General features: G+C 49.5%; 1 protein-coding gene across 1 annotated transcript in view; it reads left to right on the forward strand.

Annotated features, from left to right (window-relative positions):
* Positions 1 to 343: 343 nt before the first annotated feature.
* The window catches only part of LOC115403257 (adenylate cyclase type 5-like), a 55,463-nt gene continuing 35,668 nt past the window's right edge, over positions 344 to 20,138 (forward strand). Inside the window, exons 1-3 of the mRNA XM_030112116.1 lie at positions 344 to 350; positions 932 to 978; positions 17,717 to 17,833. Of these exons, the coding sequence (XP_029967976.1) occupies positions 344 to 350; positions 932 to 978; positions 17,717 to 17,833 (171 nt within the window). The remainder of the gene's footprint in view (positions 351 to 931; positions 979 to 17,716; positions 17,834 to 20,138) is intronic.

Raw genomic sequence — 20,138 nt, forward strand, 5'->3', positions numbered from 1 at the left:
TTGCGATTGTTAGGCAGTGTAGCAGGATCCTCCTTCCAGGGGTATTTTGCATCCCAGTGGGGTTTGTCACTGTGCTTGTCACTCGCCTTGAACGTCAATCCTCCCCTGATGATCTCTAGCTCCCTTTCATCGGCGATGGACATCTCTTTTCCTCCTGGGGCACATTTTCCACAACGGCACCCACCGCACACAGGGTCACACGCAGCGCCGATGCTGTCCCACTGTAGCCACTTGACGATCTCAGCATTGCTTGCAGCTGTGGTTCTGACTTCCACTTTACTTTCCAGTCCCTGACAGTGGTCGTGGAGGACCTTGACTCTCTTGGACTCCGCCCTCATGGAGCATGCAAAGTGGGTTGATGAGTGGCATGCAGTTACCTCAACCTCCTCAAACAGGTCCGGGTGCACACCACTGACAGTTTTACCCAGTGGACCATCCCACAACACCAGGTCACCGCATCTCATCATCCTTTGGGGGGCGAGGCGGCCTTCCCGGGTACTGATGAGTAACTCAATCTTTTTCGGACGTATTAGTTCTCCTGGTTTGACAAAACCCGGGAAGAACTTCTCCAGGCGCTCGGAATCCACTGCTTGGTCCATTCTAGCGATCTCTTCCAGACCGTAGCAGACCATCTCATGAAGTCGCCAAGTTCCTTTCTTCGTGGCCACTTTCAGACTCACAATGTACTTCTTTGTTTCTACCTTCACCTCCATGCCACCTACGCCATACACGACCAGTGTGATTGGGTCACCGAGTAAGCCAAGTCTCTCAGCCGCTTGGTGGGTAATATAGTTGGTGTCGGAAGCAAGATCAATGAGAGCTCCAACCCAGTCTCCCCTCCTGGTCGTGACATCCACCAACATCATGAGGACTGGATGCTCTTTAATCCCATCGTCATCCACTTGACCTTCGCCGGCACATGCTGTTGCAGATGCTTTATTTGTGCAGGCCTTACGAACAGCCTCCAGCTGTTCTGGGGTCAGACCTAGACTGGCGAACACAGCCTCTTGTTCTTCGGTCGGGCCACGGGGTTCTCTCCTCGTTTCCACTTTTGTCCCCCCTTTAGCTGTGACCTTTTTGACAGGGGATTTAAGGCATAGGAAGAAATGATGGTCTGAAGATGCACCACCTTTCTTGCATTCATCAGCACGACACAAGAAGTTTGTATTACAAGGACCATCACTTCCGTGTAGATCGAGGCATTTAGGGCAAGCCTTCATCCTTTTCACTTGAACCCTCCTCTCTGTTGGGGTGGATTTCTTGAATGTTTTACAGCGATACAGACGTCCTGTATGACCCTCTTCACCACACAAGGTGCAAGGATTTTGTTCTCCTTTAGACTCACTTGCTGTGGCCTTGGTGAAGGAACGTTTCTCTTGCTTTCGATCTCCCAGCTTCTCCCTCGGCTTGCCACGGGAGATCAGTTCACTTTCCCTGACGTAGCTTGGCCGTCGAGTTGACTGTAACTGCTCCAGTTGCACCAGAACTGTCTTCTGATCTTTCAGAAACTGCCACAGTTTGTCAAACCGGTTACGTGGATTGACATTATTAGCTGCATCACATCGATACAGAAGCCACCTCTCTTTCATGCTCTCTGGTAGCTTGCTCTCAAGTGACCGAATCACCAGCTGATTTTTTATGGCATCTTCACAACCTAAGTCGATGAGGTCCAACAGAGCTCTTTCCACAGCTTGGATCAATTGCAGAGCCTCCCTCGGTTGGTTGTTACGCACGGTTGACAATCCCTGCAACTCCAATATGATGTCGTCTGCTATTTGTGACATGTCCCCATAACAATCCTCCAAAACCCGGAAGACTTCAATAGCAGTGCGGCAGTGAGACAACCTGAGCTCGCTTTTCACTGAGTCAGATATACTGTCCAGGAGATGAAAGAGCTTGCACTCGGGGGAGCCAGTGGGTTCTGCTAAGGCTTGCAGTGTCTCCCAATTACTCTTCCAGCGCCAATACCCCCCTCCTGTCTCCAGAGAATTTTGGCAGACTCAGAGGTGCAAGAGCAATCCTTGGTCCCACTGATCCCTGAGAAGCGGCAGACCCACTCCGTCCGGCTCCAAAACTGTCTGGCAGCATGGCGTGCGCGCCTCTCTGCTGCTGCTGTGGTGTGCTGGAGAAGTCAGGTACGAAAGCTGGACTCATGTGCCACTGGGATGGTCGCCTTGTGGTGATGGTTGGGGGGCACGTGATGGAGCACCTGAATCTTGTGCTTCACTAGGACAGTCCATGTGACCACCCAGTGCACTGTCACCTGTAACAATGGCTTGGTTAGTGGTTGAGCCTGCACCTGCACTTTGTGCACCACCATCTGGAGCAGCGTCGCCGCCACCACCAACAGTAGGCGGATCAACTGGTGTATCAGTAGTAGTTGCTCCTTCTCCATCAGCACCACCCTCATCTTCTCCACCATTTTCGTCCTCCTCATTTTCAACGCAAGACAAGTTACTTGGATTGCTGTGTGCATACCTTTTGCGCTCATGCCTGTTTTCCAGTGCAACAAGAGTGATCCTTCTCTTCTCCTTAAAGTCTTTGAGGCAGGTACGCATGACATTCATCTCCTTCTCTGGAACGTAGCGGTCCCAGCACCTTACAAAGTCCTCCATTGCTTCCAGTCTGCTTTCCAGAGCAGTGTGCACTGAATCAAACTGCTCAGAAGTCATGTGACGCCCCTGGGATGTATCAGCCTGACCAATCACATTCTCCAGATCTGCTTTTAGACTGTCTAACTGTCCTGATACACAGCGGGTCCAAGCAGTCTCTTTTAATTTTTGGTCTGTCTCTTTGTACTTTGCACGGCACTCTTGCAGTTTTTTTTTCACATCAACTATATCAGCTGCAAATCCACTTTCATCTTCTTCTTCCATAACAGCAATAAAGTCAAAACTCTTGTTACAGACTTCTTCATAACAGTCTTTCAGTGCCCTCATTTCAGACCTCAGATCATGCTCATTAAAGAGATCCACATTAAACACAGCAGCATTTAATCTCCGATTGAAGATCCCCTGTGCAGAAGATCGTGCCTTCTTCAGCTCACCACAGTCCACCATGGTTGTCTGAGGGCGCCCTCTGCTGGCCGGAGGTATGGGGTGACGACTGCACTTCCGGGTCCGTGCAGGCAAGATGGCGCCGACTTCCGGTAGCTTAGCCGCTAATGTAGCTGCTAACTTAGCAGCTACCAAACGTTTATTTGCAGCGATCGGCTTATCCTATGCCGTCGCGCCAAACAGTCACTGTCAAAGTCACTCAAAGCATAGTAGTAGACCAACCGATGTCTTGATGATGGCTTTAATTGAGCGCGAAGCGTCGTCGATCGGCCGGGAAGCTCCGCCGGGCTCCGTCTAAACGCTGGCACGTTGCTTTCGACACTGTCCGACCTCCGCTTCTCCGTCACGGGGCAGGCTTAGTGTTTTCCTACTGTACGGTTTTATCGCTCTAACTCGCCCTAGATTGATAACTCCCACCGTAAAGGGTGTGCTGACCTAATGACACAGTGTCTACTCACGCCTCGGACACTCCAGAACTGTTCTTTCATCGTAATTTATTGAAGAAAAACACAGTTTATCCAGCCAGTGTGGTAGAAAACAACTCAGCGTCACCGGTCAACATCGCCGTCTGATTGAATGTAGAATCCGGCACGTACTATAAGCCGCGGATGCATCACAGCGTGCCCTATTTTTCCAGTATAATTATGCAGAAACATAGGAATATAATAAAATTTCTACATAAATACAGGGAGGAAACAGCAGTAAAGATTAATATGAATTAAACAATGATAATAATACAAGAAAATCCACACAGATATGGAAGCCGCACTGTTGTGTGTGTGTTTCTTTGACTGCCGATGCTAAATGCTAATGCTGCTTTTGCAAAAGAGAAAATAATTCAAAGTTCTCGTCCACAACATCTGAAGCTGGAAGAGGATGAAGAGAGACTGGAGAAAGGAGGGAAGAGGATGGAGAGACACTGGAGAGAGGATGAAGAGAGACTGAAGAGGAGGATGAGAGAGACTGGAGAGAGGATAGAGAGAGGAGAAGAGACACTGGAGGGAGGATGGAGAGACACTGGAGAGAGGATGAAGAGAGACTGAAGAGAGGATGAGAGAGACTGGAGAGAGGATAGAGAGAGGATGAAGAGACATGGGAGGGAGGAGGGAGAGACACTGGAGCGAGGATGAAGAGAACACTGGAGAGAGACTGGAGAGAGATGGAGAGAGACTGGAGAGAGGATAGAGAGAGACTGGAGAGGGATGGAGAACACTGGAGAGAGGATGAGAGAGACGGGAGAGATGATGGAGAGCGACTGGAGAGAGGATGGAGAGAGACTGGAGAGAGGATGGAGAGACACTGGAGAGAGGATGGAGAGACCCTGGAGAGAGGATGAAGAGAGACTGAAGAGAGGATGAGAGAGACTGGAGAGAGGATAGAGAGAGGATGAAGAGACACTGGAGGGAGGATGGAGAGACACTGGAGAGAGGATGAAGAGACACTGAAGAGAGACTGGAGAGAGGATGGAGAGAGACTGGAGAGAGGATGGGAGAGAGGATGAAGATGGGGATGGAGAGAGGATGGAGAGACACTGGAGAGAGGATGGAGAGACACTGGAGAGAGACTGGAGAGAGGATGAAGAGGGGATGGAGAGAGGATGGAGAGACACTGGAGAGAGGATGGAGAGACACTGGAGAGAGACTGGCGAGAGGATGAAGAGGGGATGGAGAGAGGATGGAGAGACACTGGAGAGAGGATTGAGAGACACTGGAGAGAGGATGAAGAGACACTGGAGAGAGACTGGAGAGAGGATGGAGACAGACTGGAGAGAGGATGGAGAGACACTGGAGAGAGACTGGAGAGAGGATGGAGAGAGACTGGAGAGAGGATGGAGAGAGGATGAAGAGGAGATGGAGAGAGGATGGAGAGACACTGGAGAGAGGATGGAGAGACACTGGAGAGAGGATGAAGAGACTGGAGAGAGACTGGAGAGAGGATGGAGAGAGACTGGAGAGAGGATGGAGAGACACTGGAGAAAGGATGAAGAGACTGGAGAGAGACTGGAGAGAGGATGGAGAGACACTGGAGAGAGGATGGAGAGAGACTGGAGAGAGGATGAAGAGACACTGGAGAGAGACTGGAGAGAGGATGGAGAGAGACTGGAGAGAGGATAGAGAGAGGATGAAGAGACACTGGAGAGAGGATGAAGAGACACTGGAGAGAGGATGGAGAGAGACTGAAAGGAGGATGGAGAGAGACTGGAGAGAGGATGAAGAGACACTGGAGAGAGGATGGAGAGGGGATGGAGAGGGGATGGAGAGAGGATGGAAAGGGGATGGAGAGACACTGGAGAGAGGATGGATAGGGGATGGAGAGACACTGGAGAGAGTATGGAGAGACACTGGAGAGAGGATGAAGAGAGACTGAAGAGAGGATGGAGAGAGACTGAAGAGAGGATGGAGAGACACTGGAGAGAGGATGGAGAGAGACTGGAGAGAGGATACAGAGAGGATGAAGAGACACTGGAGAGAGACTGGAGAGAGGATGGAGAGACACTGGAGAGAGGATTAAGAGACACTGGAGAGGATGGAGAGAGACTGGAGAGAGGATACAGAGAATGAAGAGACACTGGAGAGAGACTGGAGAGAGGATGGAGAGACACTGGAGAGAGGATTAAGAGACACTGAGAGAGGATGAGAGAGACTGGAGAGAGGGTAGAGTGAGGATGAAGAGACACTGGAGAGAGGATGAAGAGAGACTGGAGAGAGGATGGAGAGAGACTGGAGAGAGGATGAAGAGAGATTGGAGAGAGGATGGAGAGACAGTGAAGAGAGATGGAGAGAGACGGGAGAGAGGATGGAGAAAGACTGGAGATAGGATGGAGACACTATAGAGAGATGAAGAGAGGATGAGAGACAGAAACTGGAGAGAGATAGAGAGGATGAAGAGACACTGGAGAGAGGATGAAGACACTGGAAGAGGATGGAGAGAGACTGGAGAGAGGATGAAGAGAGGATGGAGAGACACTGGAGAGAGGATGAGAGAGACTGGAGAGAGGATGAGAGAGACTGGAGAGAGGATGGAGAGACACTGGAGAGAGACTGGAGAGAGGATGAGAGAGGATGGAGAGAGGATGAAGAGACACTTGGAGAGAGGATGGAGAGATGATGGAGAGACACCGGAGAGAGGATGGCGAGAGACTGGAGAGAGGATGAAGAGGATGGAGAGAGGATGAAGAGACACTGGAGAGAGGATGGAGAGATGATGGAGAGACACTGGAGAGAGGATGGCGAGAGACTGGAGAGACAATGGAGAGACACTGGAGAGAGGATGGAGGGGGGATGGAGAGAGGATGGAGAGGGGATGGAGAGAGGATGGAGAGAGGTTTGAGAGGGGATGGAGAGAGATGGGAGAAAGGATGGAGAGAGACTGGAGACTGACTGAGAGAGACTGGAGAGAGGATGAAGAGAGACTGGAGAGAGGATGGAGAGACACTGGAGAGAGGATGAAGAGACACTGGGAGAGGATGGAGACACTGGAGAGAGGATGAAGAGACTGGATAGAGGATACAGAGAGGATAGAGACACTGGAAGGAGGATGGAGAAGACTGGAGAGAGGAGAAGAGAGACTGGAGAGAGGATGAAGAGACTGGGAGAGGATGGAGAGGGACTGGAGAGAGACTGGAGAGAGGATGAAGAGACACTGGAGAGAGGATAGAGAGAAGATGGAGAGACATTGGAGAAGGGATGGAGAGAGACTGGAGAGAGGATGGAGAGAGACTGGAGAGGTGATGGAGAGAGGATGAAGAGACACTGGAGGGAGGATGGAGAGACTGGAGAGATGGAAGAGACACTGGAGAGAGGATAGAGAGGGATGGAGAGAGGATGGAGAGACATTGGAGAGGGGATGGAGTGAGACTGGAGAGGGGATGGAGAGACGCTGGAGAGAGGATGGAGAGGGGATGGAGAGAGACTAGAGAGAGATGAGAGAGACTGGAAGAGATAGAGAGAGGATGGAGAGACACTGGAGAGGGATAGAGAGAGGATGGAGAGACACTGGAGAGAGGATGGAGAGAGATGGAGAGGATGGAGAGACACTGGAGAGAGGATGGAGAGAGACTGAAGAGAGGATGAGAGAGACTGGAGAGAGGATAGAGAGAGGATGAAGAGACACTGGAGAGAGGATGGAGAGACACTGGAGAGAGGATGAAGAGAGACTGAAGAGAGGATGAGAGAGACTGGAGAGAGGATAGAGAGAGGATGAAGAGACACTGGAGGGAGGATGGAGAGACACTGGAGAGAGGATGAAGACACTGGAGAGAGACTGGAGAGAGGATGGAGAGAGACTGGAGAGAGGATGGAGAGACAATGGAGAGAGATGAGAGAGACGGGAGAGATGATGAGAAGACTGGAGAGAGGATGGAGAGACACTGGAGAGAGGATGGAAGAGACTGAAGAGGATTAGAGATACTGGAGAGAGATAGAGAGGATGAAGAGACCTGGAGGAGGATGAGAGACCTGGAGAGAGGATGAAGAGACACTGGAGAGAGACTGGAGAGAGGATGGAGAGGGGATGGAGAGAGGATGGAGAGAGACTGGAGAGAGGATGGAGAGAGGATGAAGAGGGGATGGAGAGAGGATGGAGAGACACTGGAGAGAGATGGAGAGCACTGGAGAGACTGGGAGAGGATGAAGAGGGGATGGAGAGATGGAGAGACACTGGAGAGATGGAGAGACACTGGAGAGAGACTGGATAGAGATGAAGAGGGGATGGAGAGAGGATGGAGAGACACTGGAGGAGGATGAGAGACACTGGAGAGAGGATGAAGAGACACTGGAGAGAGACTGGAGAGAGGATGGAGAGACACTGGAGAGAGGATGGAGAGACTGGAGAGAGGATGGAGAGACTGGAGAGAGGATGGAGAGACACTGGAGAGAGGATTAAGAGACACTGGAGAGAGACTGGAGAGGAGAGAGATAGACTGGAGAGGATGGAGAGAGGATGAAGAGGGGATGGAGAGAGGATGGAGAGACACTGGAGAGAGGATGGAGAGACACTGGAGAGAGGATGAAGAGACACTGGAGAGAGGATGGAGAGGATGGAGAGAGACTGGAGAGAGGATGGAGAGAGGATGAGAGGGATGGAGAGAGGATGGAGAGACACTGGAGAGAGGATGGAGAGACACTGGAGAGAGACTGGAGAGAGGATGAGAGACACTGGAGAGAGGATGGAGAGACACTGGAGAGGATGAAGAACACTGGAGAGAGACTGGAAGAGGATGGAGAGACTGGAGAGAGGATGGAGAGAGGATGAAGAGGGGATGGAGAGAGGATGGAGAGACACTGGAGAAAGGATGAAGAGACTGGGAGAGACTGGAGAGAGGATGGAGAGACACTGGAGAGAGACTGGAGAGAGGAAAGGTGGAGAGAGGATGGAGAGACACTGGAGAGATGGAGATAGAGACTGGAGATAGATGAAGAGACACTGGAGAGAGACTGGATAGAGGATGGAGAGAGACTGGAGAGAGGATAGAGAGGATGAAGAGACACTGGAGAGAGGATGAAGAGACACTGGAGAGAGATGGAGAGAGACTGAAAGGAGGTGGAGAGAGACTGGAGGGACTGGAGAGAGGATGAAGGGAGACTGGAGGATGGAGAGACACTGGAGAGGATGAAGAGACACTGGAGAGAGGATGAGAGGGGATGGAGAGAGGATGGAAAGGGGATGGAGAGACACTGGAGAGAGGATGGATAGGGGATGGAGAGACACTGGAGAGAGTATGGAGAGACACTGGAGAGAGGATGAGAGAGACTGAAGAGAGGATGGAGAGAGACTGAAGAGAGGATGACAGAAACTGGAGAGAGGATATAGAGGATGAAGAGCACTGGAGAGAGGATGGAGAGAGACGAGAGAGGATGAGAGAGACTGAGAGAGGATGAAGAGAGACTGGAGAGGGATGGAGAGACACTGGAGAGAGGATGGAGAGAGACTGGAGAGAGGATACAGAGAGGATGAAGAGACACTGGAGAGAGACTGGAGAGAGGATGGAGAGACACTGGAGAGAGGATTAAGAGACACTGAAGAGAGGATGAGAGAGACTGGAGAGAGGGTAGAGTGAGGATGAAGAGACACTGGAGAGAGGATGAAGAGAGACTGGAGAGAGACTGGAGAGAGGGTAGAGTGAGGATGAAGAGACACTGGAGAGACTGAGAGAGGATGAAGAGAGACTGGAGAGAGGATGGAGAGACAGTGAAGAGAGGATTGAGAGACACTGGAGAGAGGATGAAGAGACACTGGAGAGAGACTGGAGAGATGGAGACAGACTGGAGAGAGGATGGAAGACACTGGAGAGAGACTGGAGAGAGGATGGAGAGAGACTGGGAGAGGATGGAGAGATATGAGAGGAGATGGAGAGAGGATGGAGAGACACTGGAGAGAGGGATAGACACTGGAGAGAGGATGGAGAGAGACTGGAGAGAGGATACAGAGAGGATGAAGAGACACTGGAGAGAACTGGAGAGAGATGGGAGACACTGGAAGAGGATTAAGAGACAATGAAGAGAGGATGAGAGAGACTGGAGAGAGGGTAGAGTGAGGATGAAGAGACACTGGAGAGAGGATGAAGAGAGACTGGAGAGAGACTGGAGAGAGGATGGAGAGACACTGGAGAGAGACTGGAGAGAGGATGAAGAGAGATTGGAGAGAGGATGGAGAGACAGTGAAGAGAGGATGGAGAGAGACGGGAGAGAGGATGGAGAAAGACTGGAGAGAGGATGGAGAGACATATAGAGAGGATGAAGAGACTGAAGAGAGGATGACAGAAACTGGAGAGAGGATAGAGAGGATGAAGAGACACTGGAGAGAGGATGGAGAGACGAGAGAGGATGAAGAGAGACTGGAGAAGGATGAAGAGAGACTGGAGAGATGGAGAGACACTGGAGAGAGACTGGAGAGAGGATGAAGAGAGATTGGAGAGAGGATGGAGAGCAGTGAAGAGAGGATGGAGAGAGACGGGAGAGAGGATGGAGAAAGACTGGAGAGAGGATGGAGAGACACTATATAGAGAGAAAGAGACTGAAGAGAGGATGACAGAAACTGGAGAGAGGATAGAGAGGATGAAGAGACACTGGAGAGGATGGAGGAGACGAGAGAGGATGGAGAGAGACGAGAGGATGAAGAGATACTGGAGAGAGGATGAAGAGAGACTGGAGAGGATGAGAGAGACTGGAGAGAGATACAAGAGGATAGAAGACACTGGAAGGAGGATGGAGAGAGACTGGAGAGAGGATGGAGAGAGACTGGAGAGAGGATGAAGAGAGACTGGAGAGAGGATGGAGAGAGGATGGAGAGACATTGGAGAGGGGATGGAGAGAGACTGGAGAGAGGATGGAGAGAGACTGGAGAGGTGATGGAGAGAGATGAAAGACACTGGAGGGAGGATGGAGAGAGACTGGAGAGAGGATGAAGAGAGACTGGAGAGACAATGAGAGACACTGGAGAGAGGATAGAGAGGTGATGGAGAGAGGATGAAGAGACACTGGAGGGAGGATGGAGAGGGGGATGGAGAGAGGATGGAGAGACATTGGAGAGGGGATGGAGTGAGACTGGAGAGGGGATGGAGAGACGCTGGAGAGAGGATGGAGAGGGGATGGAGAGAGACTAGAGAGAGGATGAGAGAGACTGGAGAGAGGATAGAGAGAGGATGGAGAGACACTGGAGAGAGGATAGAGAGAGGATGGAGAGACACTGGAGAGAGGATGGAGAGAGATGGGAGAGGATGGAGAACACTGGAGAGAGGATGAGAGAGGATGAAGAGAGGATGAAGAGCGACTGGAGAGAGGATGAAGAGAGACTGGAGAGAGGATGAACTGAAGGAGCACCTCTCAGTCTCAGCTGAGGAAAAGCCAAGACACTGGGCTGGAGACAGAATGATGGAGGAGCTGGACAGGAGACAGACTGAGGACTCTGGTGAAACAATTTCATCTGTTGTCGTTTCATGGCTGAATAAATGTCATGGTGAACAGTGATGTACTGGGCCCAGTATTTCAAAAAATTAAATCCAGAATAAATTGATCCAGATTTCCAAATCCCGCTTTCCTGATCCATGGATCAGGATCTTCTGTCCCGGTACACTCTAAAAAGTAACTCAGAGAAGCTTTTAACACCACTTGATTTAATACATGGATCCAAGTAAAAAATTGTAATTAGTTGATTTTGATAAACTTTCTAAGTTTCAAACTTATTCTTTTCAAGTTATGAATAAATAAAAATGTTCCTAATTACATCAACTTAATTTTGCTTGCGATTTGAACTCAAAATTCATTGTTGATGAGTTTAAAACAAAATTCAAGTTGTTATAACTTAACAAACTTGGCTGGATAATTTAATTTTGTCAATGTTGACTTCACAATTTTAAGTTCCCTCTCGTCACACACCATGCCTGCAAGTTGGACAGTGGGTTAGCAGGATGAAAAACCTTGATACAAGCAACATTTCATGGCGAGTAAAATTTATTTCTAATAGTTCTAGTGGGGTAAGGACACCATATCGGCATGGTTAGTGTTGATCACAGCATAAAGGGAGCGGGCTCTTTGAAGAATTTATCAATGATGATGGTAGTGCCGCAATGAATCATGGGAGTTTGGGATAAGATATTCAAGATTTAAACATGATTTATTTTAATGTTCTGATGTTAATAGTGTTATTGGTAGTTGTGTTTGGTTGGGTTCTTGTTGTTCAGTTAATCTAAATAGTTTAGTTACTTTTCGTGTCAAACCTGGAATGAGAAGTATTGAGCATTTAATCTGCTCCTGCTACTACACTAAAACTTAAAGAGTTCAACAGAACACTTCCCATATGCCTCTGGGGTTATTAAAGGCCTGTATCTGCCTGTACAGAATTAGTCCACATTGGCCATGACAGTATTGTATTCCCAAATAATCGCAATATTAAGTTAATCAAAACTGACCATTTTAACTACTTAAAAGTGGGCAGCCAATTTATTGAGTTATCAACATAAAAATCTTGAATTTATTAAGTAAGCAATACTTAAAATGGTCTTCGACTGATGACAAAAAATGAATTCACCCAAAGTAATATAGATTTTTAAGTTGAGTTATAAACATAAAAATCTTGCATTTATGAAGTAAGCAGTACTTAAATTGATCTTTGACTGATGACAAAAAATGAATTCACTCAAAGCAATATAGTTTGTTGCTTCAATGTAATTTGTAATGAGGTTGCCATAACTTCAAAAGACTAATGCAAACTGTTGCGTTGATTTTTTTTGTTGAGTCTAGACATTTGTTTTTAGAGTGTATTTCAAAACTTTGCTGGATTGGATCAGAATAATCCTGATGCTCTCGGATTGAGATTTTCAAATCCATCCCGCCCCTAGTATCAACCCGCCCCTCAAGATGGAAACTGAGCGAGCACACCAGCAAATTCTACTTGCTAAGGAACTAATAAAACTCACCATGCCTCAGCAAGAACACATCAAGTTAAAAATACAATTACTGGAAAAGCAAATGGAAAAGTAGTGTGAAAAGTTTTAGTTTAGGTGTTGCAATTTTGGGTCGAGGAAATTTGTGTTGTTTGAATTACTTTTCTGACAATTGTGAAATTTGGATTTTTTCTGTTCAACAAAGAAAAAACTGTACATGAAGAGCTTTAATTTATTAAAAACATCTTTTTATACTAATGATAGCGAGAAATGCAAGTAAAAGCTATCTATCGATGAGTCCATGTGGAACTGATACCTGGATCAGACTCTGGTCCGACCCTGAGGTGGATTAATTTAATGCTGTTTTTCAGGAGAAAACTGATCCAGATTTGGCACTGAAGTTTTGAAATACCCAACACAGGCTCAAATCTAGATTAAAGGAAGGATTGGATTTAAATTATCAACATTAAATGCTGTTTGAAACACCCAATTTTGGATCAGATCTGGGTTTAATCCAATCCACAAGGATTAATGCTGGTGGATTATGTTTGAAATAATGGGCCCAGCTGTTCGTCTCTCCCAACATTAAGAGTGATGGAAGGAAATTTCAGGATAAACAAAAAGAGGTCTTACAGGACAAAACAATGAGGCCATGAAAATGAGAAACATGACAGGAATAAAGAAAAGGTGTGTGTGTGAATGTGCACGTGTGTGAAATGGACCATGTAAACATGTTGAAGATGTTCAGTGCCTGAACTTAACATTTACTCTTTAAGTTATAATGATGTTGTTCTAAGAGTATATCTTCACATGTTAACATCACAGATGTAAAATAAAACACAATTCAAAACACTTTCATATCTATAATTCTCTAAACTGAAAATGGTGATTGAAAATCAGTGTGAAGTATAAGTTGCACTGATTTGCTGTGACTTAAAAAAAGGAGCTGTAAGAGTCTTATCAGTGTCCTTTCTGTGATTAATGCAGATCAACAGTGGATATCGTGATGTGTTTCAGTAACTCCACAGAGTTCATGTGAGGTCAATCTCATCTTTATTAAAATGAAGTTTTGTTAAAGATGTTGACTCAAACTTCTGTTTGATTTGCATGCTGTATAATTAAAGTCCTTAGTTGTGGTTATCTGCTGCCTCTGCTGTTATTGAATTACAAATAAGCACTTCTCTTATTACACTGTAATCTGCTGCATGGCTGCAGGAAGTCTGTTTCCTTCATATTCAACAGGGTGATAATGTGACTGTGGTTTAATCAGGAGCATCGAAGCATCAGCACAGGAACAACTTGATATTTTTATTGCAGCAAAACATTAGTTTCATCCTGAATTTTCATGTTTAAATAGCTCAGTTTGCTCTAAAAAATACAAGAACTTCCTAGTGACTTGAACGCTGTTTATCTTCATTCAGTCTGATTTACAGCACAGCTATTAGGTGGAAAGCCATAGATGTGACTTTCTGCTGAGTTAAGTCGCTTTATTTCCTCATCATCCTTGTGTTTGCTTTGCTTGGGGGGTGATTAATGTAACAGAGTCTCTGCAGCAATTAAAGCTGTTTTTGTTCCATAACTGCAGCAGTAGATGTGATGAATGGTTGAAGCTGCTGTGGCTGTGTCATCCTCCAGGATGAATGAATGAAGAATGAATGAATTAAACTTTATTGGGGGGAAATTTGCCTTGGCATAGTAGAGCAAAGCTGCAGACGAACATTTAGTGACACAAAACAACGGCACAACATTACAAAAGAGACACAATATATACAATAAAACAATACAGTTTGAGGTAGATAAAAGGTAAAAAAAGTGCAGACTTGTACAAAGTGCAAATGTGTGTGTGTGCAAATAATTATGGACGGGGAGCTGTGGGAAGATGTCCTCCTCTGTTCATCTCCCTTCACTGGCTTCCAGTTGCAGCCAGGATCAAATTCAAATCTCTCCTCCCGGCTTACAAAACGCTTACAAGAACGGCTCCGGCCGACCTGGACTCCCTGATCCAGGCCGACCTGGACTCCCTGACCCAGGTCGACCTGGACTCCCTGATCCAGGTCGACCTGGACTCCCTGATCCAGGTCGACCTGGACTCCCTGATCCAGGTCGACCTGGACTCCCTGATCCAGGTCGACCTGGACTCCCTGATCCAGGCCGACCTGGACGCCCTGATCCAGGTCGACCTGGACTCCCTGACCCAGGTCGACCTGGACTCCCTGACCCAGGTCGACCTGGACTCCCTGATCCAGGCCGACCTGGACTCCCTGATCCAGGCCGACCTGGACTCCCTGATCCAGGCCTACGCCCTGGACTCGGCCTGATCCAGGCGACCTGGACTCCTGATCCAGGTCTGCTCTCCTTCACGCCCTCTTCGCTCTGCATGTGAGAGACGTCTGAGCTTCCAGTCCAGCTCGGCTCTGAACCTCCAGCCAGACTCTTCTCCTATGTTGTTCCCAGATGGTGGAACGAACTTCCTAACTCTGCGTTCCGCCGAGTCTCTTCTTACTTTCAAGAGACAATTGAGACTCAACTGTTCAGAGAACACCGAGGGTCTTAATCCGACCCCATGTTCGGGGGAGATAGGTCAGGTGTTCTAAACCCAGAACTATGGACCACTGACTAAGTTGACACACACACACACAGAAAAAAAAAAAAAAAAGCGGGGGTGGGGGGGGGGGGGGGGGGGGGGGGGGGGGGGGGGGGGGTGGGTAGGGTAGTGGCTCCTCTTCTGCAGCTTGATGGCAGCTCCCTCGACCAATCACACTGGAAGCTATTGAAGCATTTACTGATGGATTCTTTCTTTCTTATGTCTGTATTCTTGCTTGTGTTGGACGTCGCTTGGGACAAAAAGCATCTGCTGAATGAAACTGTAGAATTGTAGAAGAGAAAGAGTGGGTGAGGCTGGGCAGGGTATCCACATTTGAAGGCCTCCCTCCTGCCCCGAAAACTGGGAGCAACCCAGGGGGGGGAAGTACAGAACCCAGAACCCTCTCCACACAGGGAGGGTTGGGGGGGGGGGGGGGGGGTCCAGGGTAGTGGATCCACAGCTGAGAGGCTTCCCCACTACCCCAGACAAGGAGCTCAGGCTGTGAGACGGTCACCAGGCAGTCACACTGTGGGGCCCGGTGGGGGCCCGGTGGGGCCCGGTGGGGCCTGGTGGGGCCCGGTGGGGCCCGGTGGGCCTGGTGGGGGCCCGGTGGGGCCTGGTGGGGCCCGGTGGGGCCTGGTGGGGTCCCTGGTGTGGGGGAAGCCACTCAGCTCTCTCTCCTGACATGTGAGATTGGCTTCATGTTTAATTTCAGCCAGGGATTTTATGTTTTTTTTTCAGTTTCAGTTAAAAAAAGAAATTGGAAAGCCCAGCGCTTGTTCTGTCCCCAATCAAACGCACACACAACCTTCACACATCTGAAAAGGAAAAATCTCTTAGTGGTCCAGCAGTAAGCTTGTCCGTCTCATTTATCGACTTTATTCAATTTCAATTTTTCAATTCAATTCAGCTTTATTTATGAAGTGCCAGTTACAACATGGTCGTTTCTAGACACTTACAGAGAAACCCACAGATCCACATGAGCAGCATCATCCACTGTGGAAAGGAAAAAACTCCTTTTAACAGGAAGAACCCTGCAGAACCAGGCTCAGAGGAGGAGAACCTGCAGAACCCAGGCTCAGAGGAGGAACCTGCAGAAACCAGGCTCAGAGGAGAGAAACCCTGCAGAACTAGGCTCAGAGGAGGAGAACCCTGCAGAACCAGGCTCAGAGGAGGAGAACCTGCAGAACCAGGCTCAGGAGGAGGAGAACCCTGCAGGAACCAGGCTCAGAGGAGGCGAACCCTGCAGAACCAGGCTCAGAGGAGGATACCCTGCAGAACCAGGCTCAGAGGAGGAGAACCTGCAGAACCAGGCTCAGAGGAGGAACCTGAGCAGAACCAGGCTCAGAGGAGGAGAACCCGCAGAACCAGGCTCAGAGGTGAGGAACCCTGCAGAACCAGGCTCCGAGGGAGAGAACCTGCAGAACCAGGCTCAGAGGATGGAGAACCTGCAGAGGAGAACCCTGCAGAACCAGGCTCAGAGGAGGAGAACCTGCAGAACCAGGCTCAGAGGAGGAGAACCCTGCAGAACCAGGCTCAGAGGAGAACCCTGCAGAACCAGGCTCAGAGGAGAGAACCTGCAGAACCAGGCTCAGAGGAGGAGAACCCTGCAGAACCAGGCTCAGAGGAGGAACCCTGCAGAACCAGGCTCAGAGGAGGAGAACCTGCAGAACCAGGCTCAGAGGATGGAGAACCTGCAGAACCAGGACCAGAGGAGGAGAACCCTGCAGAACCAGGCTCAGAGGAGAACCTGCAGAACCAGGCTCAGAGGAGGAGAACCTGCAGAACCAGGCTCAGAGGAGGAGAACCCCTGCAGAACCAGGCTCAGAGGAGGAGAACCTGCAGAACCAGACTCAGAGGTGGTCTTCCTGCTGTCCCGGTTGATGGGTGACAGAAAGAGAAGGAGACGGACAGACAGGTTCTTGTCTCTACATCCAGTTCATATATAAACTCAGGGTACAGAGGCTACAAGAGGAACCATCATCAGTGACATGTAGCAGTACAATGAAATTACATTGAAACGAGAGAAGGAGCAGAACTGGGAGACGGTTCCTTGTGGTAGAACCCGGGGTTCAGTAAACCTTCCACCCACTGGTCCGGGTTCCTCCATTAATCAGTGGAGCAGCTGTTTTGATTGATGCCCAGTTAGAACTGAACCCACTGGATCCAGGCTGTCTCAGTGGATCAGCTGATTGATGTTCTGTCTGGATCCCTCATCCACGGCTCAAGTCACCTCAGAGACAGGCCTCTTGGTCCAGGGTTCTGGTGTTCTGGCTCATTCATTTAAGTCTTCTTTCATCAGATAAGATTTGTCCTCTTGTTTTGCAAGCAACAGGAAATATCGGAGTCCTGTTATGTGTTTTCTTTTTAAAAAAGTGTTGCGTTTCCACAGAAGCACTTTGAGAACAATGGCAGTTTACACAGAAAACAATGTAGTTTTCATGCTGGGGCATCTGTTGGCATCTGTTGTTTTTTTTTTTGTTTTTTTTTTACATTATAATTCTTCAAAAACATAGAAGCAGGTGTCCAAACTGGCACAAAGTCAGACTAGAATGCAACATGCAGTTCCTAAGTTGAACCCATGGTGGCAGCAGAGCTGTGTTCCGTGCAGCTTCTGTAATGAACACCGAATCAGTCCAACTGCTCACCTGTGTTGAAGTTAAAAGTACTAATTCTGCCTTTTCGTGCTTGCAGATCTTCCCGATTCCTCTGCAGACTCTGTCCAAGAGGATTGTTCAGTCCAGATTAAACAGCACGCTGGTCGGCGTCTTCACCATCATCCTGGTCTTTCTGTCAGCTTTCATCAACATTGTGAGTTCTGTTTTGAGACAAGGCTCTGTCTTTGACAGACTCAATGAAACATGTCAAATGTAACTTCAAATCAAGAAGCACTCCATTGAAATCAAGCAAATGATATTCAGGATTAGAAATCTCTACTCTCACGATTTACATTAATGTTTGCCCTTGGCATCCAAGGGCAAGGGTAAAGGCCAAGGACCAAGGCCAAGGGCCAGGCTCAAGGCCAAGGGCAAAGGGGAAAGGACCAAGGGCAAGGGTCAAAGGCCAAGGCCAAGGACCACAGCTAAGGACCAAGGGCAAGGGTCAAAGACCAAGGCCAAGGACCAAGGCTAAGGACCAAGGACAGGGTCAAGGCCAAGGACCAGGGGCAAGGACCAAGGGCCAGGGTCAAGGCCGAGGACCAAGGGCAAGGGTCAAAGACCAAGGCCAAGGACCAAGAGCCAGGGACAAGGACCAAGGTTAAGGACCAAGGACAGGGTCAAGGCCAAGGACCAGGGGCAAGGACCAAGGGCCAGGGTCAAGACTGAGGACCAAGGGCAAGGACCAAGGGCCAGGCTCAAGGGCAAGGACCAAGGGCAAGGGCCAGGGTCAAGGACCAAGGGCCAGGGTCAAGGACTAAGGTTAAGGACCAAGGGCAAGGGTCAAAGACCAAGGCTAAGGACCAAGGCCAAGCACCAGGGTCAATTCCAAGGACCAAGGGCAAGGTCAATCCCAAGGGCCCGGGTCAAGGGCAAGGCTCAATTCCAAGGACCAAGGGTCAAGGCCAAGGACCAAGGGCCAGGGTCGCGTGCCAAGGGCCAGGGTCGCGGACCAAGGGCCAGGCTCAAGGCCAAGGGCCAGGGTCAAGGACCAAGGTTAAGGACCAAGGGCAAGGGTCAAAGACCAAGGCCAAGGACCAAGGCTAAGGACCAAGGCCAAGCACCAGGGTCAATTCCAAGGACCAAGGGCAAGGGCCAGGGTCAAGGCCAAGGACCAAGGGCAAGGTCAATCCCAAGGGCCCGGGTCAAGGGCAAGGCTCAATTCCAAGGACCAAGGGCCAGGGTCAAGGCCAAGGACCAAGGCCAAGGGCCAGGGTCAAGGGTCAGGTGCTGTAATGGGTCTCGTTGTTGTCAGATATTAACCCCATTATGATGGTGTCATCAGCAAACTTTGCAGTGGTGTTGGACGGGTGGATGGGAAAGCAAGTGATGTGTGAGCAGGGTGAACTCACTTTGAGTGTGGATGATGTATTGGATAGGTTTTATTATTATTATTATTATTATTATTATTATTATTATTATTATTATTATTATCATTATATTACCACTAGTAGTTGAAGTATTATTATCCATCCATCCATCCATCCATTTTCTACCGCTTATCCGGGGCCGGGTCGCGGGGGGCAGCAGTCTCAGCAGGGATGCCCAGACTTCCCTGTCCCCAGACACTTCCTCCAGCTCCTCTGGGAGGATCCCAAGGCGTTCCCAGGCCAGCCGAGAGACATAGTCTCTCCAGCGTGTCCTGGTCTTCCCCGGGGTCTCCTCCCAGTGGGACATGCCCGGAACACCTCCCTGGGGAGGCGTCCAGGAGGCATCCTAAACAGATGTCCGAGCCACCTCAGCTGGTTCCTCTCGATGTGGAGGAGTAGCGGCTCTACTCCGAGCTCCTCCCTGGTGACTGAGCTCCTCACCCTATCTCTAAGGGAGCGCCCAGCCACCCTACGGAGGAAGCTCATTTCGGCCGCTTGTATCCGGGATCTTGTCCTTTCGGTCATGACCCAAAGCTCATGACCATAGGTGAGGGTGGGAACGTAGATTGACCGGTAAATCGAGAGCTTCGCCTTTCGGCTCAGCTCCTTCTTCACCACGACGGACCGATACAACGACTGCATCACTGCAGCCGCTGCACCGATCCGCCTGTCAATCTCACGCTCCATCCGTCCCCCACTCGTGAACAAGACCCCAAGATACTTGAACTCCTCCACTTGGGCTAGGGTCTCTCCACCAACCTGGAGGGGGCAAGCCACCTTCCTCCGGTCGAGGACCATGGCCTCGGATTTGGAGGTGCTGATCCTCATCCCTGCCGCTTCACACTCGGCTGCGAACCGCCCCAGTGCATGCTGTAGGTCCGGGTTCGATGAAGCCAACAGGACAACATCATCTGCAAAAAGCAGAGATGAAATCCTGTGGTTCCCGAACCGGACCCCCTCCGGCCCCTGGCTGCACCTAGAAATTCTGTCCATGAAGATTATGAACAGAACCGGTGACAAAGGGCAGCCCTGCCGGAGTCCAACATGCACCGGGAACAGGTCCGACTTACTGCCGGCAATGCGGACCAG

This window comes from Salarias fasciatus, chromosome 16, assembly GCF_902148845.1.
Source record: "Salarias fasciatus chromosome 16, fSalaFa1.1, whole genome shotgun sequence".
NCBI classification, from domain to species: domain Eukaryota; kingdom Metazoa; phylum Chordata; class Actinopteri; order Blenniiformes; family Blenniidae; genus Salarias; species Salarias fasciatus.